Below are 24,560 nucleotides of genomic sequence, written 5' to 3' on the forward strand. Positions count from 1 at the left end.
TGGTTTATGCCTGCAAGCCACATGTTCAGATTCAACTTATGGTTCTTGAGTGTGAGCCATCTAGCAATCAGTGTCATTTACACTGATGATTTTATATATGATATGTTAGCTCAGAAAGTCCTTATGAAAACCCTCCATAGCATAGTATAATAGACACTTTTTTTTTTTTTTTTGAGGCAGAGTTGCCCTGTCATCCAGGCTGGAGTGCAGTTGTGTGATCTTGGCTCACTGCAACCTCCGTCTCCTGGGTTCAAGCAATTCTTCTGCCTCAGCCTCCTGAGTAGCTGGGACTACAGATGTGCAACAGCACGCTTAGCCAATTTTTATATTTTTAGTAGAGACGGGGTTTCACCAGGTTGGCCAGGCTGGTCTTGAACTCCTGACCTCAATTGATCCACCTGCCTTGGCCTCCCAAAGTTCTGGGATTATAGGTCTGAGTGCCCGGCCAATATACAGCTTTTAAAGTCTCTGACAGACCAGCAATGACCCCCCAACAGCCCCTTCATTCATGAGGGTGGGCCCAATAACTATGCACGACTTGACTCCTTTGCTTCCTGTCCTGTCCCTGCCCCCTGCATTCCTTTCCTAAGATTTGGGAATTGCACAAAAAATTTCAGCCTATTCCGGGCTAGTCTCTGAACAGAAAGACATAGACAGGGAGAAGCTGTGAGTGAGTAGTTCTCTTTTGTTCTATAAATGAATGGGCTAAGAAAGCCAGACTGTAAAGAGGAGACTGGTGCAAACACCTGGAGAGAAGTAGAAAGGAGAGGTGAGAGAACTTTGCCCAGGAGTTGGAAGGCTTTTTTGATTCTGGTTCCAGGCCCTTCCTGACAGCTGGTTGCATTTAGTCCTTTGAATTCCATCAAGCACTTTCATATCTTAAGATAAATTCCATCACTTCCAAAGAAATGTCTTAACTAAAATGAGTAGATGTTGTTGATGCTTTTTCTCCTGGGAGGAAAACTGAGATTCAGGGAAGCCAACCTAACTGCAAGTGTTCACTGCAGTGTTGCTGAACACTTTTTCAGGACTCCAGCAACCCAAGTCAAATTAGAATAAAAAACAAAAAAGGGAATGTATTGACTCACTAATCTAGGCATTCCAAGATGTGACTGCCTTTCAGTATGATTTGTCAAGGATTTCACCAGAATCATTTGATCAAACTTTACTCTTCCTTGCCAGCTCATGACTCTGTTTCTGTTAGGCTTTGTTCTCAGAAGAATGATCTCTGTGTGGGGCAAGATGGCCACTGGCAGCCCAAAGCAGCAGCACCACATCTTGTGACCCTTGACATAGGGTGCAGGGACCTCAGTCTCCCAGCATCCCCAGCATTCCCTGGAAAAGGACTCTAATGGGCCAGCCTGGGTCATGTGCTCTTGAGTGGAGTGTGGCAGACAGGGCCCTGTTGATTGATAGCCCCTCTTGTAGTGGAGAATGGGGCTTCTAGTTCTGAAACAAGGGAGGAGAGATGCTGAGCAGGCCAAAGCAACCTTATTCACAACATTTGTCTGTTTCTCTACCTGACAACATGGTAGAGCGAGAAATGCTGCTTAGATGAGTGACGCACTTCCATATGCTGATTTTCTCCTTAGGTATTAGTCACCTCCTTTTCCTCCTACTCTAGAAAATAAGTCTTGATGCAGATGATTGGAGATGAACTTATTATTCACATAACCTTATACCCACTATGATTCAAAAAGGCAGTCCTGCACTTTGAGAGGCCAAAGTGGGAGGATCCCTTGAGCCCAGGAGTTTGAGACCAGCCTGGGCAACATAGTGAGACCCCATCTTTACAAAAAATGAATAAAATTAGCTGGGAATGGTGGCATGCACCTGTAGTCCCAGCTACTCTGGAGGCTGAGTTGGGAGCATCGCTTGAGCCCAGGAGGTTGAGGCTGTGGTGGACTGAGATTGTGCCACTGCACTCCTGCTTGGGTGACAGAGCAAGACCCTGTATCAAAGGGGGAAAAAAACCAGACAGTCCTTTGCAAATGTAGTACTTCTGTCATTAGTAGCAACAAGCGTGGCACATCTTACTGTTGCTTGGGGACAAGTCCTGGAGTGGAGACTTGTGCTCTTGGATCCATATTATGAGGATAAGTGTGTCAACACAGTTTTTGACACAAGCCTACTTATTCAAATCATATTCGAGGGTCTCCCAACAGCCAGGCCCTGGAGTTCCAACTATGAACAAGATTAAAAATATTTCTCTTCTTAGGGAGCTCAAGTTTCTAATGGAGGAGATAGACAGAAAGCTTAGGAACAATTTTAAACACTTTAGATATTGAATGCAATAAAGAAAAAAAAATAGGGGCGTGGGCCTGTTGTTCAGTATGGTAGCCACAAGCCATGGGTGGCTATTTAAAGTTAAAGTAAAATTAATTAAAATGAAATAAGAGTAAAAAATCAGTTCTTCAGTCACACTGGTGACCTTCACATGCTCAATGACCACATGTGGCTAGTGGCTGTTGTATCAGACAGTGCAGGTACAGAACATGCCCATCATCACACAAAGTGCTGTTGGATGGGGCTGGGCTTGGCAGTGACTGGAAAGGTACAGGAGGGTGTTTTCAGGAAAGGTCTTCCTGTGGAGCCAGCATTTGTGCTAAGACCTGAAGCCACCCATACAAAGGTCTTAGGGGAATAGGCTTCCAGGCAGGATGAACAGTAAATGCGAACATTCTGAAATGGTAATGAGCTTTGTCTATTTGAAGATCCAAAGACGGCCTGTGCATCTGGTTGAGTTGGAGAGAGAGGAAAGAGCTAGATCAAGCATGACCTTGGGTTATTCCATACCAATGGGATGGGTTGCTTAAGCAAGGAGGTTTTATTTCATTTTAAAAGGATCATTCTGGCTGCTACGGGGCAGAGGGAAGCAAGGGTAGAAGAAGCACATAGGAGGACTTCCGAAACCAACTGATGAATGAAAGAACTGATGAAAGGCCCTGCCAGGCTGGGGTGTCCATTAGTCTGATATCTTCTTATGAGGGCTTTTTGGGTCATGATGGAGCCCTCAGGGGAGTTCCTAGCTACCTTATGAAACCCCCCATCATGGCATTAGACTGAACAGTGGCCCGACTAGCCTCACAATAGCCCAGGCCCTTGGACTCTACACAGTTCCCCTAACAGCCCATCCTGACTCTCTAGGTCATAGCTTGGCTCACTATTGGCTGCCCTTAGCCCCTCTGAGCTCCTGCCATGTCCTCAGGCCACGGTAGGACACTGCTGAGGTGGGACACTCTCTTCTCTCTTTCTTCACATTCCTTCAACAGTCTCTACTCTTTCTTCACTTTCCTTCAACAGTCTCTACTGAGTACCTGTTCTGTACTCTGTATTGTATTAGATACCGAGATTACAGTGGCACAGGAAGAAACAGCTATGCTTCCTCCAAACATGTATCTCACACTGTAGAGCAGAGGCCCTATCAACTGAGTAATCACTCAGATAAGTGTGCGATGACCCCTGGGATAAGTACTATATGGGACAGGCTCGTGAGGCTCCAAGATCCCCAGTCAGGGAGTTCAGAGGCAGCTGTCCTGGGCACGTGATAACTGAGCTGAATCCAAGGAGGAACCAGGGTTGTGTGAGCAGAAGGTGGAGCAGGTATCCTGGGCAAGGGGACCAGCATGGACAGAGACCACATGCATAGAGAATCATGGAGCAATGGAGCTACCAGCAGAGACCAGGGAGGCTGAATGGAGGGAGCAGCGGGGAGGTGGTGCTGGTGTGGCTGGCCAGGAGGGCAGAGGCCAGAGTGGGCAGGGCCTCATCGGCCATGCTAAGGATCTTGTCTTGTGACCTAAGAGCAGGAAAAAGTCCCTGAAAGATTGCATGCTGGGAGATGGCCCACTCAGGTTGGTATTTCTGGAAGCTCGCTATGCCATAAGGAGATGATATTGAGGGGCCCAAAGTGGGTGCTGAGGGATCAGATGTGGCGACTGTGTCTTCACCCTGGCTTTCAGCGTTTCCCTCTGTCCTCTGCCTGTCAGTCAGCTCCACTGCAATAGTGACTGCTGCCATTTGTTGGAACCCTGGTAGGTAGAACCACATGAACTTGCTGGTATTCGACACTTTTTAGCCCACAAAAGGGTAGTTTTATACAGTTCAATCTAATATTGTGTGCCAGGCACTGAACTGAGTGCTTTTGACTCTTTCTCCATTTATTTCTCTAGGAAACTTGACTATAATCTGGGTGGTTATAAACTCATTTTATAGATGCGGAGCTGAGAGGCTGTAGACAAGGAGCAGAGCTGGGGTTGGAACCCAGTGTGCTGGAGTTAAACACTTCACTCCATGGCTTTTAGAGTGAAATGCCCAGTGGCCAGCGAGGCCTGCAGAAAGCTGCAGTGGAAAGCCTTCATAAGTGGCTTGTTAAGTAGGCCATTAATACTTGTATTTGAATTTTCTCAGGCTGGAGATTCCAGATGGCTGGAAGAGGGATATTCATTACCTATTTTTTTTTAAAGGAACTGTGACACTTGGGGGATTATAAATGAGTTAATACTTAGAAATATTCTGGAACAGATCATTAAAAAAATCAGTTTTCACATATGAGGAGAAAATGAGATGATTGAGTAGTAACCAGACGGCACTAAACCTTTGGAGAGGGGCATGGCTGAGTAGCAATGATGTTACTTCCTCATAGGACACACAGGCACCGGGAGCTGGGTGTTTGCTTGGCTCATGTAGAACTAGTATTCCTACTAATTTTTATTTTTTAATCTAAGTTGTAAAAAGCTGGCCATCATCCCAGAGCTGGGAAGAAGAAAACAATAAGGAAAAAAGGAGAAAACGAAAACACATTAGGAACCTGCTGCAGGCACTGTGTGGTGACTTGTGTACATTGTATCCTATTCGATCACAGAAAGACCTGAGGAGGTGGGCGGCACCAATCCCACTTCACAGGAAGAGGAACAGTCCGAGACTCAGCAGTAAGCACCGTTCCATCCCTGCACAGCAGGCTCCCACGCCCTGGCTCTCCGGGCCACACCAGGCCAGTTCCTGCTTCATGAATGGAATGCAGGGTTGAATCCAGGCAGAGGAAGGTGTCAACAGAATCAGGAGGTCCATCTAATTCTTCCTCTGGCTTGATCTAACGTCCCAGGGAGAGAGTGGGAAGGCTCTTCCTAGCTGGAGGTAAAACACAAAAATGTTTCCCTAAGTGGTACAGAAAAGGACAGCCATGTCTGTTCAGTCATCCTCACAGCTTTGACTGAGGACCTCTGGGCACTGTGCCTGGTGCCAGGACTGTGGAGGTGAGAAAGGCACCTCCACAGATGCTGGGAAGGACAGATGCTCCAGGAATCCAGGGATGCATAGGTGGCTGCCTGTCCTTTGAGGGCTCACCAGTGGAGTGAATACCATGAGGGAAAGGTTCAAAGAACCCGCCAATTTCCCCCATGGGGAGAATAGTTCAGAGGAAGCGGGGTTGCTGGGAAGGGGAAAGGCTTCAGGGAGAGTGGGAGACCCTTGAGCCCTGCAGGTGTGATGGAGCCCATCACCATGGATTCCTGGTACTGAGTTCTTCTCTTCCCTGTGCTGGATGCTGTGACAGGAGCTGGGCATACAAGTGTGAAGGAGTTCACAGTTACTCCACTTTACAGATGAGGAGACTGAGGCACATATAAGGAATATATACATATCTCATCCTATCCGTATTCTATATTCTGTCTCTCTCTCCTATTGGTTCTGGTTCTTTGGAGAACCTTGACTAATAGTCACTTACTGAGTGGGCACTGGCTTTGCTGCTGACCGTGTGTTCTAGATCTATCCGCCAGGCTGGATTTTAGGAGTAGGACTTGTTCTTAGGGTCAGTGATGCATCGATGTGAGAGAAGCTCAGGTGCACCTCTTAGGGAGTTTGCAGCCAGTTGGCTCTACAGCACGCACACAGGAAACAATGCGAGAAGCTACAGGAGGAATTTAATTTCCACGCCACAATGTGTGGAGCCTAGGAAACAAGCCCTTTGCGGTGGCACCTTGTATTTTTGTTACGCAACTTACCCTGCAGGACAGGGAGGCAGAAGCCACCCTTGAAAACATGGTGTCTCAGCCTGGGCTGCACACTGGACTCACCTGGGGAGACTGAAAGAATCCTGCTGCTTGGACCTCTGTCCAGGGATTCAGAGTTCATTGTTCTGAGGTTTGGCCAGAGTTGAGAAGCACTGTCTTAGGACACCTTGATTTCTGAGATTATGTGCTCTCACCTGAAGAGAGGGAACCAGAGCAGAGTTCAGGAAATGAGGGCTTGCAGGCCATGTCCTGCCAGCTGCCTGTTTTTATAAATAAAGTTTTATTGGAACACAGCCACACCCATTTTTAAAATGTATTGCATTTGGCTGTTTTTATTAAAACAGCAAAATTGAATGTTGCCACAGAGACTGGCCTGTAAAACCTAAAATATTTACTATCTGGGTAGTTCTTTGCAGAAAAAGTTTGCCAACCTCTAAACTGGGGAGTAATGAGTTTTGGAGGACGTAGGTGGTGGAGGAGAGGCTGGGCCACCAGTGAGAAGGTAGCACCCTTTCCTCTGGTTGAGATATAGACCCGGAAACTTTCTCAACACGCACAGGCAGTCACTGCCAGCCCACCAGGGAGGGCACACAAACAGAGCCTTTTTGCTGTCTAGGAGTTCTTCCTATAGAATCTGAAGCTTTGCTCTGCATGGTTACAGGAGCCTAGATAAACTGGTGATTAGGCCAGAGCTGCTGGATTCTACAGGGGCAGAGGGCTGGGCTGGAGCAATGGATTCCTTTCCCTGGTGGCACCTCTATCAGAATTGAAAATTGCCACTTTCTGTGACAGTGGCATTAAAGGAGAGGAACTCTGAAGGCAAGAGGGATGCCCAGGTGGCCCTTAGGGAAGCTGCAGAACTGTCAAGGTATGACAAAGCCAGGAACCTTGTTCTTTTCTTCTTATGGTGACGGCACAGACCGGCAATTCTGGACACTTCTGGAGTCATCTTTACCATACTACTCTGGACCAGCTCCTCTGTCCAAATCTGTGACAGAAGCTGTGCAACGATAGGACCATGGCCTCCTACAGCTTTCCCTTATCCCAGGCCATAGGAGCCATTACTTATAGCGTGATTGTCCTCACCCTCTGAGCAGCTTTCCCTGGCCTCACGCGGCCTGAAGAGTTGATTGTGAAGGCAGTTTTGTGGAGTGCAGGTCTTGTGAGAGGCCTGTGGATCAAATGGATTTTGACACTTTGATTTGGTCAATCAACCAACAACGGATTACCAGTTGTCACCACACGAGGACGTGCTCCATGTGACCCCAAACCCCAGTATTCAAACACTTTAACTTAGAGTTAAAGGCTCTGATAAGTCCTTCAATGAATAAACCTCTTTGCCTTTCCTTAAACTCAGCTCTCCCTGTATTTCCCAAACTTTGTTCATTGAAAAAGAAAAAACCTGTTTCCTTGTGAGTATGCTGTAGAATGACTTTCTGTTCTACAGCTCGTTCTCTGGACATGCTGCATCTGGGGCTGCACGGAGTGAGCCCAGAGAGAATGGAATGCCCAGAGAGAATATGCTACTTTAATTTCCATTTACATTTAATGTCATTTTTGTAGTTTGTTTTATAATGTACAAATGTTAAGACAATGGCAGGTAGTACATATGAGTTATAAATAAATAAATATGTATGTGGGAGGTATTGCTCAAAACTTTTTTTTTTTTTTTTTTTGGAGACGGAGTCTGGCTCTGTCACCCAGGCTGGAGTACAGTGGCACAATCTCGGCTCGCTGCAACCTCCGCCTCCTGGGTTCAAGCAATTCTCCTGCCTCAGCCTCCCGCATAGCTGGGACTACAGGCGCACGCTACCACGCCCGGCTAATTTTTGTATTTTAATAGAGACAGGGTAGGATTTCAGGCGTGAGCAACCGCGCATGGCCTCAAGAACTTTTTAGTGAAAGGAATGCTTGATCAAAAATGTTTGGAATCCTTGGTCCAGAAAATAATGTCCAGTGCTTATTCCAGTATTCAGGACCTTCTCTGCCCTGGCCCCCATCTGTTTTTGTCTCTGAACTCCCCATTACTACCCTCTCATTCAGCCAATCTGAGATATGTCCTATTCCCTTCCCTAGTTACCAGCTCCTATGCCTTTACTTCTCCTGTCTCCCTCCTTATCTTGGCATGTCCTAATCCTCCAATTTTCAAGGCCCAGCCTCGTGCATCTTTGCTGAAAATCTCTTCCAGTCAGAGAAGTTTTTAATAATTTCTGTCCCTTGAATATCCCACAGCATCCTGCTGCCTGGGTTGACCAACTACATCCTGAAGGCCAAATCTTTTTTGCAACTTTGTAATTTTCTGGCAATGGCTGGAGCACAGCCAGGCCCGTTTGTATTATCTATGGCAGCTGTCATGCCACAACAGTACAGGTGAAGACCTGCAACAAAGACTCTGAAGCCCAAAATATTTACTGTCTGACCCTTGACAGAAAAAGTTTGCTGGCCCCTGCCCTATTGAATAACTTTTAAATACTTACTCATTGAACCACCTTCTGAGCCTGGGCCTGGGCCAGTATCTGGTGAACAACACACCCAGTACTTTGTCTCTGGTATTTTATATGCCACATTTTGTCCCCTGGATTAGTTCTGTTGTGCTCCCATCATACTTAGTAGGTCATCAGACACACCCACAAAAGAATTAAATTTACTCCGATGACATGGGGAACAAGGATTCAGAAATACTGAGGTGACTTGGACTAAACATGTCTTTTCCTGCGTTGATCATATGGACAAAACCACTGAGCCTCATAATTAGAGCAATGCATTCCAAGGACTGAGAAATGATTCTTCTTGTTTGTACTGAATCAGCCTTTTCAAAATCAATACAGAAGAGACAAATGGGTTTGGGGAGGAGCAGAACACACAATCGTCCCTGGTAAATGATGAGCGTCATTGAGCAAAATCATGCTTAGGCTTTCATCCCTATTTCATTTGCATTCTGGGCAGTGCAGATTATTCAATTAAATGGCAGTTTTGAAGCTGCTTTCAGAGAGCCTGTGCATGAACCATTATTGCATTGTCCTTTGTCAAGCAGGCTGAGGCTTCATTTTGCTATTTTAACTTCCAGTTCTGTGAAACGATGGAGTGAAGGCTTGAGTTTGGAAAAGGTAGATAATATGTGAAGCGCTTTGGTCTATGGAAGATTAAGACTTCCTTCAACGGGGTGCTGTATTAGTCTGTTTTCACACTGCTATAAAGAATACCTGAGGCTGGGTAATTTATAAAGGAAAGTGGTTTAATTGACTCACAGTTCCACATGGCTAGGGAGGCCTCAGGAAACTTACAATCATGGCAGAAGGGGAAGCAGGCCTGTCTTACATGGTGGCAGGTGAGAGAGAGGGAGAGAGAGAGAGCAAGCATGAAGGGGCATACTTATCAAACATCCAGATCTCATGAGAATTCCCTCACTGTCATGAGGACAGCGGGGGAAACTGCTCCCATGATCCAGTCACCTCCCATCAGGTCCCTCCCTCGACACCTGGGAATTATAATTTGGATTACAATTCAAGATGAGATTTGGGTGGGGACATAGAGCCAAACCATATCAGGTGCTGTGGGAAGAAGTGCTGCTGACATGTTTCCTAGAAAGCAGACTACTTAAAAGAAGGGGTCCTTCCCATTGGCATTGAGTGGTTCATGGGCTGGTCAAGGTATTTCTGCACAGTGAGGAGTGCCATTGATTGGTCTTTCAGCAGAAAAGTATGATTTCTTTTATTTCTGGGTGACATCTTACAGTGAATTTTGCTTTAAAAAATGGTTAGGGATGGAATTTATTAACTTGAGTTCTGTTTCTATAAACTTCTTGAATTAATCAAAAAGAATTGAAAGGTCTTTAGTGACTTTAATTTTTTTTATTGAGGCATGAATTTCTATATGGAAAAATGCGCAATTCTTTAGCATACAATTCAATGAGTACTGACAAATGAATCCACCTGAGTAACCCATGTATCATCAAGATAGGGCAATTTGGCCAGGTGCAGTGGCTCACACCTGTAATCCCAGCACTTTGGGAGGCTGAAGAGGGCAGATCACTTGAGGCCAAGAGTTCAAAACCAGCCTAGCCAATATGGTGAAACCCCATCTCTACTAAAAATACAAAAATTAGCAGGGTGTGGTGGTGCACACTTGTTATTCCAGCCACTTGGGAGGCTGAGGCAGGAGGATCACTTGAACCCAGGAGGCAGAGGCTGCAGTGAGCCAAGATCAGGCCACTGCATTCCGGCCTGGGTGGACAGAGTGAGACTCCGTCTCAAAACAAACAAACAACCAGATAGGGAAATTTCTAGGACTCCAGGAAGCTCTCTTATGTACCTCTCTAGTTGACTCTCACTCTCCCTCTGAGAAGCAACTCCTGAGTGCCATCACTATTGAATAATAATTTTGCCTGTATTAGAACTTCGTATGTATGAAATCATGCATATGTACTCTTTTGTCTCTGGTTTCTTTTACTCAGAATGTTTGTGAGATTCATTGATATTTTGAATGTATCAGTAAGTTGTTGTTAAGTAGTAATCCATTACATGAATATATCACAGATTTGTTAATCCTTTAACTGTTAATGGATATTTAGGTTATTTCTAGTTTGGGGCTATTATGAATGGGGTTTCCGTGAATATTCACACAAATATTTTTGTGGGCATGCGTTCTCATTTCCCTTAGGTAAATAGCTAGAAGTGGAATTGCTGGGTCATATGGTAGATATATGTTTAACATTATAAGAAGCTGCAAAATGTTTTTCCAAAGTGTTTGTACCATTTTATATTTCCACAAGCAATAATATGAGATATTTGATTGCTCCATATCCTTGGCAGTGTTTAATATTACCGGAATTTTTAATGTTAGCACTTCTAGTGGGTATAAAATGGCATCTGATTGGAGTTTTATTTTGTACTTCCCTGATGACTAATGACATTGAACACATGTTGGTCTGCAGATTGACCATTCACATACCTCCTTTTGTAAAGTGTCTGTTCAAATCTTTTGCCCATATTTTGATTAATATTTTCAGTTGAGTTACAGGAGTTTTTTTGACATATTTTGGGCACAGGTCATTTTTCAGATGTATATATTACGAATACTTTTTCCTGAACAGTGGCTTTCATTTTTGTTTTATTACTGGTGAATTTGATGACCAGAAGTTTTGAATTTTCATAAATTCCAGATTATCCATTTTTAAAATGTAAGTGCCTTCTGTAGCCTAAGAAATCAATGCCTACCTGGAGGCCATAAAGTATCCTTTACTTTTTTCCTAGAAATATTACAGATTTAGTTTTTACATTTAAGTCTATCATCCATTTCAAATTCATATGTGTATGATGTGAGTTAGGGGTTGAGAATGTAGTTTTTAGTCATTTGTTTCAGCACAGTTTGTTGAAAATACTGTCCTCACTGAATTACCTAAGCACCTTTATTTGATGTCAATTGACCATATATGTGCAGCTTTATTTCTGGGCTCTCTGTTTCATGATCTGTTTGTCTATTCTAATGCTAATACCATACTGCTTTGATTAATTTGATTTAGAGGAAGGCCTAAAATCAGAAAATGTGAGTCCTTGGGCTTTTTTCTTCTTTTTAAAAATTGTTTTGAAAATTGAGGTCTCTTTTACTTACATGTAAAATTTAAAATCAGCTTTTCAATTTATATTAAAAATGCTTATATATTTTGATTGGGAGTTCATTGAATTTATAGATCACTTTGGGAAGAACTTGAGTCATAAAATAGAATTCTCCAATTTTTGAGCAAGCTATCTCTCTCCATTTATATAAGTCTTCTTTAAGTTCAAACAAATATTTTGTGGTTTTTAGTACTTTGTAGTATACAGGCATTGCACATAGTTTAATATACACCTATTATAGTTTAATTGATACCTATTTTATTCTATGCTATCATAAGTGCTATTATTTTCCACTTCAATTTCCAACTGTTTTGTGTGAGTATATTGAAATAAAATGGATTTTGTGTATTTATTTTGTATTCTGTGACCTTGTTAACTCTCTTTTAAGTTATATTATGTGAATTCCTTAGGATTTTCTATATAGACAAAATCTATGTAGAAAAGTAAAGATAGATTTTTTCCCTTTTCAATACCTATGGCTTTTGTTTATTTATTTGTCTTACAGTATTTGCCAGGACCACCTTTACAGTATTGAATAGAAGTGGTAAGACAACCTTGCCTTGTTCCTGATCTTAGGGGGAAAACATTCAGTGCTTCTTCATCAATATAATGTCAGATACAGGTTTTTTTGTAAATCCTTTTCATTAGGTTGAAGATATTTTTCCTTATTTCAAATTTCCTGAGGGTTTTTATGATGAACAAAAATTGAATTCTATCACATGCTTTTTCTTTATCTATTTGATGTTATGATTTTCCTTCTTTGTTCTGTTGATGTGGTGAATTATGTTGATTAATCAAATATTAAACCAACCTTGAATTCCTGGGATTAATACAATTTGGTCATGATGTATTATCCCTTTATTTATAGGTGGATTTGATGTAAAATTTTGTTAAGATTTTTGTAGCTAGGCTTATGAGGGATATTGGTGTATAGCTTTTTTTTTTTTTTTAAAGTTCTTGTTTGGTGTCAAGGTTAGGCTACCCTCATGAAATTAGATAGGAAGTATTTTCTCCTCTAATTTTCCTAAAGAGTCTATATAAGATTGTTTGTATTTTTTTCTCATATATTTGATAGAATCCATCAGTTAAGGCATATGAACCTAGAGTTGTTTGTTTTATCATGGCTATTAACAGTGAAATCAATATCTTTTGTATTTCTAGGGCCAGTTATATTTTGTATTTCTTCTTGTGTCCATTTTGATAATTTCCGTTTCCCAAGGAGTCTGACATTTAACCTAAGTTATTGAACTTATTGGCATAAAGTTGTTTGTAATATTCCCTTATCCTTTCATTATCTGTAGGATCTGGAGTAATGTTTCCTCTTTCATCCCAGATACTGGTGTTTTCTACTTTCTTACTTTTTTTCTTAATCAGTCTAACTAGAATTTCATAATTTTGTTCAATATATTAACCAAATTTTGGTATTATTGATTTCTTCCTGTTACTTGTTTTGTTTTAAATTTCTGTACTTATCTCTATTACTTTATTCCTTCTTTTAACATTGAGTTTCATTTATTCATCTTTTTAATACCTTGTTAAGGTAGAATCTTAAGGTAGACTATTTATCTTGAAATTTTTTTCTTCTATATTATAAGCTTTTAAATGTGTAACTTCTTCTCTAAGCTCTGCTTTCGTTGCATCTCACAAATATTGATATGTTGTTTTCATTATGATTAATTTCAAAATATTTTCCAATTTCCCATGTCATTTTTTTCCTTGACATATGTATTATTAATAAGTATTTTGCTTAATATCCAAATCTTTAGTCTATTTGCAGGTATCATCTTTTATTAAAATCTAGATATCGATATTTTTCATATCAATATCATACGTTGATTTCTAAATTTAGCTCATTATTATCAGAGAACATAGTATGTGGATTTCAGTCATTTTAAATGTATTGAGACTTATTTGATGGCCCAGTATATGATCTAGAAAAGAATGTGTGCTCTGCAGTTGTTAGGTATGGAGTTCTATAAATGTTAACTAGGTTAAGTTTGAAAGTGGTATTGCTACAGGACCAACCCCCAATAAAAATCCTGAATGCTGAGTCTCTGTTAGACACCACTTCCAATGTATTATTACAACTCATTAATAGAAGAATTAAGTATAATCTCTGTGATTGCACTGGGGCAGAACTCTTGGAAGGTTGCACCTGGATTCCTTGGGACTTTGCCTCATGTACCCCTTCCCTTTGTTAATTTTTATTTGGATCTTTGTACTATAATTTTAAAAAGAACAAATTTTTGGTTTCATTGATTCTACTGATTTTCTGTTTTTAATTTCATTGATTTCTGCTTTGCAGAATAAAAAATATACATTTTTTCTGCTTACTTTAGATTTAATATGCTCTTCTTTTTCTAGTTTTCTAAAGTAGAAGCTTAGATGATTGCTTCTAGATCTTCTTTTCTCTTCTGATACATGTGTTCAGTGCTATGAATTTCCTTGTAAGCTTTGCTTTTGCTACATCCCACACCTTTTGATAGGCTGTGTTTTCATTTTAATTTTTTAAAAAATTATCTTGAGAATTCTTTTGAAAGTATGTTGTCTAATCTCCAAATATTTTGGGATTTTTTTCAGCTATCTTTTTTGTTATTGATTTCCAGTTTAATTTCATTGTGGTCTGAGAGCAGACACCGTATGATTTCCATTCTTTTAAGTTTGTGAAGATGTGTTTTAGGGCCCCTGATGTGGTCTATCTTGAATGTTCCAAGCAAGCATCTTTACATGCTTAAGAAGAATGTGTATTCTTCTCTTGTTGGATGAAGTATTCTATAAATGTAAATTAGATCCAATTGATGGTATTGTTCATTTCAACTGTATTCTTACCAGTACTTTGCCTCCTGAGTCTGTCAGTTACTGATACAGGGGCATTTAAGTCTTTAACTATAATAGCTAGTTCATCTGTTTCTCCTTGCAGTTCTATCAGTCTTTGTTTCATGTATTTTAACACTGTGCTGTTAGATGCATACTACATTAAGGATTGCTTTGTCTTCTTAGAGAATTGACCTCTTTATCATTAAGTAATGCCTGCCTATCTTATTCCTTGATAATTTTCCCTGCTCTGAAGTCTGTTTTGTCTGAAATTAAACCAACTACCCTCACTTTCTTTTGATTAATGTTAGCATGGTATATCTTTCTTCATCCCTTTACTTTTAATATATCTGTGTCTTTATGTTTAAAGTGGGCTTCTTATGGACAAAATATAGTTAGGTCTTGTATTTTAATCTACTCTGCCAGCCTCTGTCTTTTGATTGATGTATTTATTCCATGCTCATTCAAGGTGATTATTGATATAGTTGGATTTATATGTACCATATTTGTAACAGTTTTCTATTCACTACCCCAGGTCCGTCCATCTTCCTTCCTTCCTATCTTCCTTCCTTCTTTCCTTCCTTCCTTCCTTTCTCTCTGTCTCTTTCTTTTTTCTTTTCTTTTCCTTCCTTTCTTTCTTTCCTTCTTTCTTTCTTTTTTTCTTCTACTCTTTTTCTGCCTTCTCTAGTTTTAATTGAACATGTTATGTGACTTAATTTTTTCTCCTCTCTTAGCATATAAATTATGCTTCCTTTTACAGTTATTTTAATAGTTGCCTTAAAGTTTCATGTATGCATTTACAACTAATTTAAGTCCACTTCAAATAACCTTACACTACTTCATCTGTAGTGCAGGTATCTTATAACTGAGTGTCTTGGCCATTTGTGCTGCTACAACAGAATACCTGAGACTTTATAAATTCTTCTTAATTTATAAAGAAAATAAATTTATTTTCTCACAGTTCTGGAGGCTGGAAAGCCCAAGATCAAGGTGCTGGCATGTTTAGTGTGTGGTGTAGGCTGCTCTGCTTCCAATATGATGCACTGATACTGTATCCTCTTGAAGGGAAGAGTGTTGTTTCCTCACCTGGTAGAAGATAGAATGGAAAAAGGGACAGACTTTCTGTGTCAATCCCTGTTATAAGGACATCTAATCCCATTCATGAGGGAGGAGCCCTCATGGCCTATTCATCTCTTAATGACCACACCACTTATTACTGTCACATTGGAACACCTAAAATTTGGAGGGAACACATTCAAATCATAGCACAGAGTATTCCACATTCCTCCCTCCTGTTTCTTATAACACTGCTATTATTCATTTCACTTATCCATAGACAGTAATTTATTACTATTATTATTTTGAACAAGTTGTTATATGTTAGATTAGTTAAGAATAACAAAATATTTTATCTACCTTCATTTATTCTTGCTCTAACACTATTTTTTTTTTTTTTTTGGTAAGACAGGGTCTCACTCTGTCACCCAGGCTAGAGTGCATTGGCACAATCATGACTCACTGCAGCCTCAACCTCCCAGGCTCTGGTGATCCTCCTGGTTCAGCCTCCTAAGTAGCTGGGACTACAGGCGGGTGCCGCTGCAACCGACTAATTTGCCTGACTAATTTTTTTTTTTTTTTTTTTTTTGTAGAGACAGAGTTTCACCATGTTGCCTAGGGTGGTCTTGAACTCCTGGGCTCAAGCAATCCTCCTGCCTTGGTTTCCCAAAGTTCTGGGATTACAAGTGTGAGCCACTGTGCCTGGCCAAACATTCTTCCTGTCTTAATGCAGATGAGAATTTCTAAACTATATCATTTTGCTTCTCTCTTAAGAACTTTTAACAATTCTTGCAAGGCAAGTCTACTGGCAACAGATTCCTTCATTTTTGTTTGCCTGAGAAGGTCTTTATTTCTCCTTTACTTGTGAAGGGTAATTTCATGGGATATAGAATTCTAGGTTGATGGTTCTTTCTTTGAACACTTTTCAAGTGGTTCAGTCCATTCTCTTCTTGCCTGGATGGCTTCTGAAGAGAAGTCTGATGTAATCCTTATCCCTGTTCCCCTACAGGTAAGATTCTCCCACCCTCTTTCTGGTTTCTTTCAAGATTTTCTCTTTTTCTTTGATTTTATACAGTTTGAATATGATATGTGTAGATGTAAATCTTTGTAATATTCATTGTGTTCAGTGTTCTCTCAACTTCCTTGATCTGTAGCTTGATTTTTGTCATTAATTTTGGAAAATACTCAGCCATTATTATTTCAGATATTTCAGTTTCCATTCTTCTCAGTCTGGTGTCCCATTACACATATGTTATATGTTTTGTGATTATCTCACAATTCTTGGATATTCTGTTCCCTTTCTATTTTCTCTTCTTTTTGCATTTCTTTTTGGGGAGTTTCTTTTGACACATCTTCATCCTCTGCGATTATTTCCTTGGCTGTGTTCAGTCTACTAATGAACCAGCAAAGGTATTCTTCATTTCTGTTACAATGTTTTTGATTTCTAGCATTTCACATTGAGTCTTTCATAGAATATCCACCTCTCTGCTTATGTTACCCATCTGTTCTTACATGTTGTCCACTTTTTCCATTAGCCTCTAGAGCATATTAATTGTAGTTATTTTAAAGTTCTGCTTTGTTAATTCCACCCACACCTGCCATTGGCCATCTGATACAGTAGATTTAAGCACAGACTCAAGATAGATGGCCTGTATTTGAATTCTGGCTTTCCTTATCAGCTGTGTAATTTTTTGCAGGATGCATACATTCTCTATTCCTAAGTGTCCTCATTTGTGAAGTAGGAATACTCATAAAATCCACCTCATAACATCGTTAGGAGAATCAGATGAGTTAACACATGAAAAGCACTTAGAGTAATTTCTGACACAAAGTAAGCCTTCTGTATATGTGAGATGATGATACAGCCATTTGTAAATCATGCCAGCACACTCCCATCTGAGGGCTTTTCCCTTGCTGTTCTTTCTCAGATGTTTCCCTGATGCCCACACCACTGGATTTCTCCCCTCATTTAATCTCTATTTGAGTGTTGCCATCGCAGTGAGACCTTCTCAAACACCATGTATAAACACACAGTCCTTCTGACGCTGCTAATCCCTTTACCCTGCTGTATTATTTTTCCATAGCAAGCATGATGATCTGACGTATATTTGCCTGTTATTTTTTGCTGGTTTTCAGCCTCCTTCAACTTAATATAGGCTGCATAAAGTCAGGGTGTCTCTTCAAAATTTAAAGAATTAAAATGTTTCTAGGGCAGTTTTCTCTATATGCACATAAGAAAGTACTGCGTTGCCCCTTAACATTTATGTTTTCTGGGAGTATTTAGTGACATTGGAAAATATTTATATAATGCTATCTCACCCATGCAAAAGCAGCCGTGGACAGTGCATAAGACATAAAAAGATTATGTGAGCAGATCAGGGTCTACAGTGTAAGGGATGGCACATGGCCTGTGCCCAGGTCTAAGTGAGTTCACAGCCCTCTTCCCTAAGCCACATGTAATGTTTTTTGACTTTGTCTTTCAGTATGAATACTTCAATGCTGTGCTGATAAATGAAAGGGACAAAGACGGGAATTTTTTGGAGCTGGGGAAGGAATTCATCTTAGCCCCAAATGACCATTTTAATAATTTGCCTGTGAACATCAGTCTAAGTGACGTCCAAGTACCAACGAACATGTACAACAAAGGTAAGACTCCCAGCCGCTGCTCCTTTTAGAAGGTGAAGAATCAGGGGGTTGAGAAGCAGGGGCTGGCTGGTTTGGGATATAGTTTTGGTTTGTTTCATTTTTTTTGAAAAGCACAGTTATAAGCTGAGTGTGTCAGGTATCAGCTGGATAGGTGAAGCATGTACCTGTTCTGCCTGGAGCTTCTGGGCTTGCTGTTTCTCTGGCTGGTTGTTTACATCAGGCTCTCTAACATGTAGAATAGGGGTTGGCAGTTTCTGTAAAGGACCAGATAGTAAATATCTTAGGCTTTGCCAGCCATAGAGTCTCTGTTGCAACTACTCACTTCTGCTGTTCAGGCACAAAAGCAGCCAAATGGCTGTGTTCCAGTGAAATTTATCTACAAAAAGAGATGGCTGGATGTAACCTGCAGGCTGTAGTCTGCCGACCCCTGATGTGGTACCTTTGTTTTCTTCTTCCAGTTTGTGGAATGGCATTTAAGGGCTGGAGAGCTCCTAGGGGTGCAATGGAAACAGCTGGGGTCTTTTCTTAGAGTATAAAGCAGCATGGACCTTAACAGAATTCCTTATTTCCAGGCTTGTGTGCCTCAAATCCAGTCTTCACATAAACTCTAGAGTTTATTTTTCCCTAAGTTCCCATCTGCCAATTCCAGTTGGAATTATAGTGGCCAAGGACTGGGCTCTGACATCGGATGGACTCTGGTCAGACCATGTTCTACTTCTTTCTGGCTGTGACCTTGGGCACGTCACCTCATCTTTTTAGGTCTGAATTTTCTCATCTTATGATGTGAATAATAATCATATCTACCTCTTGGGGGTGGTTTTGAGGGCTAAATGGAATGATGTTTATAAAGGGTTTAAGTTGTTTTCAGCATCTTTATCCTATTGCTATTGAGTAGTAGTTTTCAGCATCTTTATCCTATTGCTATTGAGTAGTAGTTTGCTCTGCTTGGTCATAGCTAAAAAACTTCTAAACAAAGAACTATCCTCCTAGAAAAATAAGCCAGAAAGTCATGGAATCTTCAAAGTAAAAAATATGCCACATTGTCTCCCATCAAGGTTTCAAAGATATCAGGGGCCAGTTTCCAAATCATATACAAGAGCTCAGTAGTCAAGAGCAAGGGCTATGGGTTTAAGTCCTGTTCTTCCTCTTGTAGGCTGTGTGATCTTAAGCAAGCAACTTTGCCTTTCTGAGGCTCAGTTTCCCTATTTGTGAAATAGGGATAATGATACTGCCTCCCTCAGAGGGTTAGTGAGAGGATATGAAATGATGTGTGTGTAGCCCTTAACACAACAGTACCATACAGAAAGCGCACAGTGCATTTTAGCCGCCGTTGTTTTTATTGGAAAATAACATGAATACAAATTGCACTTCTGAAATGTTCTAAGTCACTCTTTAAGGGGCTTGGTCAGTGATTAAAGAGATTCCAACTAACTGTCTCTGAAACATTTTTCTTACGCGTGTTGGATATTAGGTATAGTTGGATACCTAATGTCTCTTTTTCCTGGTTTACCTGTTATCCATCCTTAAGAGTCAGTGGAGGCAGTACCCCATTCATTAACTGTTCTGATAGTTACTGGGGATTCCGAGGTGAATCAGCTGCAGCCCCTCCCTCAAGAGGTTCACAGTTCATATAGGGAACAGAAAATGAGATAATTAGAACACCATATATCACATATTGGCCACAGTGTGGACAGCCAGGGGACAGTGGGAGTGCCAAGGATGGGACCTGTCTACTTCTTCACATGGGCAGGGCCACAGTTCATCTTTTTTTCTTTTTTCCTCTTAGATAAAGTGATGTCAATCTAAACAAATCCTAGAGGGCTCTGGACTGGGCCATGTCCTCTACCCTACTCTTTACTTTGGATCTTCCTTAGAAACAAATGGAACCAAGACATAGAGGGCTGAGCTCAGCTTCATTTAGTGGAGTTTAGTTCTCTAGAATGATCCTGTCAGCAGACGAAATCCTAAATGAAACTGCCCCTTTTTGTGCGATGTGGACAAAAGAAAGCCATCTTCTTGGCATTCAATATATTCCCAACTGAAGATGAAAAATTAACATGATTTTACAGAGCAATTTCAGACATAAAACAATTCAGAATGATCTTTTAAAATATGACAGCTGCTTCAAGGTTTCTTGAGCCATTAACACCATTATAGAGATTTAATTGCACCTCTAGCTTTAAAGGCATAATTGTGCCTTTTAATGGTAGTAACACGTAAGGGACCCACACCACCACTGATCACCCAGGCTATAGAATCATGCTTGTAATGATTCCTAGACAGAATCTTCAGAGATAGTCAGATTTTTTTGAGCTGTTGGATGTAGATAATGATATTCAAAGTCATCCTCAGCAGCCCTCCTGGGATCTGCCCATCACCTCTGCCCAGTCCATTGTCACCCAGCCAGGCTGTGGGGCATGGACCACGGTCAGCCAGGTGTTCTGTCTTGTCTCAGCCAGGCAGTGAATCACTGCCCAAGGGCAGAGGAGAGGCAGGGACTTCAGGCAAATTCCTGTCTCCACTCTACCTAAATCAAACCAGCCCCTAACAGCCTTTTTTTTTTTTTTTTCCTTTTCAAGCTACAGAAATATATTTTATGTTTAGAAGGCCCTCCAACTCAGATCTAGTTATTGATGACGTACTCAAAACAAATGCTCAGAGATTGGTCACTGGCTGTGCTGTTTTTGGGTTGGAAACCTTACCCCCAACAAAGAAAACCAATACAAGGTCATTCTCTCCTAGCTGCTTGGACTTCTGTGGGCATATACCAAAGTGGTTTGATACTTGCCTAGGAGCTTCTGTGATCTATGTTCTGGGGTATAATTTTTAGTCCTAGATGAAACTAGCTGGTAAACTCTACCTGCTTTCTACAGTCTGCTTTCTGCCTCCGTGGGCGGGCCTGGCAACTGGGCTGCTTAGCCGGGTTCATGCTTTCCAATCTGGCTGAGGTGCCTTTCTCTTGAGCACTGAAAGAGACTGCAGCTTCAAAGTTGGTGATGTGGGCAAGCTGTGCCCATGGGAACTCAAAGAGGCATATTCATAGAGTGTTTAGAAATGCATCTCAGGGCCCTCAGCGTGCCTGATGCAGCAGCTTTTTTCAAGAAACTCCTTCAGCAGATGTTTGCTGAGTGGCTGCTCTGGCATCCCCAGCCTGTGAGTCTTACTATTTCGGAGACTTTGAAGATGAATGGCTGATACCTTTAGAGCCGTAAATGACTCCATATCCTCTATGAGTAAAGCAAGAGGCAGGATGCTTTTGCAAGAACTGCTGATGATCTGGCAGAGAATTCAGATAAAGCTGAACTCTTTTAAGGACTTTCTCAACTGAAGTGCTGTAAAGTTTATACGTATATATACACACATATATACACATACACACACATATACGGTATGTATACACATACACCTTATATGTATGTGCATGTTTCTGTCTATGGGCAGGTCTGTGCATGTGTGTTTGTAAATATGTGAATGTGTGTGAAAGAAAATGCTGTGCTCTCAACCTATTCCTTCATTTCCATTTTCCACCTCTGTCCACCCAGGTGAGACCCTGCTTTTGTTCACTGAACACACCTTCCTTTTTCTTCCATTGTAGTTTATTTCACTGTTTTTATTCCTGTTATCCCTGTCCCTCCTTTCCTGCTTGTCCTAATGCCTATTCTTAGAAACCAGCTCAAATATAACCTCCTTGATTCCTTTTGTCTTGTGTCATGGAAGTGACTTTTGTTTATTCCTCTGCTCTAGCATTGCTCTGTTCTGTGAATGCAGAGCATGCAGTCTTTCCTTCTCTACTTTAGGTTCTCTGAGGGCAGAGGACCCTGCAGATGCAGCCTTGTGCCCCCTTTACCCCTGCCCATGCTCTTTACAGATGAGTTTTTCCCAGATGTTGGTTGGTGTGGAAGACACTGACGCCTGTGCCTCCTGGGCTATGAGACGTCATCCAGGGCTGTGGTGTTTTCATGGTTCTTATAAGCAACAGAAACAGAACCTGGCTGATAGCAAAGAAACTTTTTGAGAGGAGACTGGGTGGCCCACAGACTCTTCAGGAAAGCTAAAGAATAAGGCCTGGAAATGTCTGGGAACGGAGGGAGGCTGGGGCCAGAGTCACACCCAGAGTCACACCCAGATCCAACCTGACAAGGACCCACTGACCCCAGGGTTGCCCTACTCTCATATCTGTAACTGCATACAATACCTGTGCCTCGTTTTCCTCATCCCTAAGCTGGAGATGAGAATCATAGTGAGTTGCCTCGGGGGATGTGCTGAGGATTGAACACTTAGAGGGGTGGATGGCACATGGTGTCCATCCAGGACTCAAGTGCTGTGGTCTGAATGTTTGTGTCCTTCCAAAATTTGTGTGTTGAAACCTAATCACCCAGGTGATGGCATTAAAAGGGGGGCCTTTAGCAGGTGAGTAGGTACTGTAACTCCAAGACTGAGGGAGCTTGTTGTTCAAGGGGGCTGTGGAGTGGGGCAAGTTGGGCAGATCCCAGCCAAAGTGGCAGCAGCAGTGGGAACAACTGCTCCTTTGTGGAAGTCAGAAAGGCAGTTATGGAACCTGGAAGGGCTGGCCAGGTGGTGAGAGGCTGTGGGAGCAATCAGGAGGTCATGAACATGATGGTGACAGGTGAAATACGGCTGACAGCTTTGCCAGGAAGAGAGCCACTGAAGAATACTAGTTCCCACTCACACTGAAGAAGAGGGAGAGGGAGGAGGCGTTCAGGGCCTGGTTTGGAGAAAATCCAGAGAAGAATAGCACATGGGCCAAGACTGGATGGATAAGGTGAGAGCCCTTGGGCCTGGGGCCCTAGAGAGCAAGCTCCAGTGAGCATATCAGCCCCATGAAGGCGGGAACCCCAGCAGGATACCCAGCACATGGTAGATGCTCAATAAATACTTGTTGCAAGGTAAGGGAATGAATATAGATTACAATCAAAACACTGTTTTCACTTTGTTCTTGCACAGAGGAAGAAAAAACATAGGAAGTAACCCAATCTCAATTCCTCTTCTTCCCCCAGTAACGGAGGACATCCGGGAGAGGTAGGCTGAAGTGGCAGAGGTGAAGGGGAAGTGTGAATTGCAGGACACAGGCTAGACCACGCCTTCATCCTCTAGACTTCCCCAGCAGGGCACCCAGTCAGGCTGGGAAAACTGGGCTGCAAAGCTACATTGTGTTCAGGGTCCAGCCCTTGAAAATGAAAAGAGCTCCAGGAAAGGGAAGACCTGTAACCACCACTGCAGAGCATGAGAAATCAATCCGTCTGTTACATTCCAATACGTTTTTCTAAAAAGCCCAAGAAAAGGGCACAAGTCTGATGAGATGGCATTGGGTCCCCTGCTTAGGAGCAGAGTATGCAGGCTGCTGGAGGGATGGGCAGGGTTGCTGAATTTGGATTTGTCAGATGTCTCAACCTATTTTTCAAATGTTGAGCTTGATAAAACACAAAATGCATTTTGCCAAGCACTTTTCCCCTTAATTACATGTGTATATTTTAAGGAAAATTTAATCCATATGTTTCTGATTCGTTTACACGGAAATCATTAAAATGTTGTTTTCCAAGAGCTATTTGATGTGCAGGAAGGCTCACAAACCTTATAAAAAGCCGTTTAAAATTTTTTCCTTTCCCTTTGTTTCTTTTCCCTTCACGTGTGTGTGTGTGTGTGTGTGTGTGTGTGTGTGTTTGAGAGAGAGGGAGAGAGAGCACATGCACGTAAGTGAACAAGAGTGACTGACCCCAGGATGTCAGAAACAAATTCCAACTTGAAATGGATTTTCTTCTCAGGATTCTGAACTGAAGCATTTGGATTAGGCTCCAATCTTGCTTCCTTGTTGTCTCCCAGCCCTAATGGAATGTGATGATGATATGGCCATAACTTGGTATTGGGAGTCAAGATCAGAGGAATTACGCCAGAGCACATTGCTCTGGACCTAGAGAAATAACACTCGAGAACCTCCTCCCACATGGTCTGTTGGTACCTACAGTCCTCAGCAAGGCCCAGGAAACTTTCCCAAGATGTAGTTTGGATTCCAGGAACCCCTGTTCTAGCAATGTGAGCATAATAGGACTAAGGCATTTGGTAAGAAACATACAAGATAGTGCCACTGAAGTAACTCCACAGCTGTCATCCCAAATTTACTCATAGTTTTTCTCTTCTAGTTTGGAAATTATATTTTATATGGCAAAATAACTATCCCTGACTTAAAATTCACAAGTTGAGTGGCTGAGTTCAAGTCTATTGGCAATGCCTCCATACTTCTGCATGTGTATGTGGCACAATAGGTCTGCAGAGATGTATATGTGTGTTTGCATAGGTTTGTGTCTGTATTTTCTCAGAAGTTGTATTAGTAGAAGGAAGGTGTGATTTGGCCCTTTGTGGCTCCTCAGTCCTATACTTAGGCTTATGTTTAGCCTGGAAG

General features: G+C 41.7%; 1 protein-coding gene across 3 annotated transcripts in view; it reads left to right on the plus strand.

Annotated features, from left to right (window-relative positions):
• The window catches only part of CACNA2D3 (calcium voltage-gated channel auxiliary subunit alpha2delta 3), a 939,729-nt gene that overhangs the window by 356,923 nt on the left and 558,246 nt on the right, over positions 1-24,560 (plus strand). For all 3 annotated transcript variants that reach the window (XM_031009416.3, XM_031009417.3, XM_055383540.2), the window contains exon 5: positions 17,980-18,142. In XM_031009416.3, the coding sequence (XP_030865276.1) occupies positions 17,980-18,142 (163 nt within the window). The remainder of the gene's footprint in view (positions 1-17,979; positions 18,143-24,560) is intronic.

The sequence above is a fragment of the Gorilla gorilla genome, chromosome 2 (assembly GCF_029281585.2).
Source record: "Gorilla gorilla gorilla isolate KB3781 chromosome 2, NHGRI_mGorGor1-v2.1_pri, whole genome shotgun sequence".
NCBI classification, from domain to species: Eukaryota; Metazoa; Chordata; class Mammalia; order Primates; family Hominidae; genus Gorilla; species Gorilla gorilla.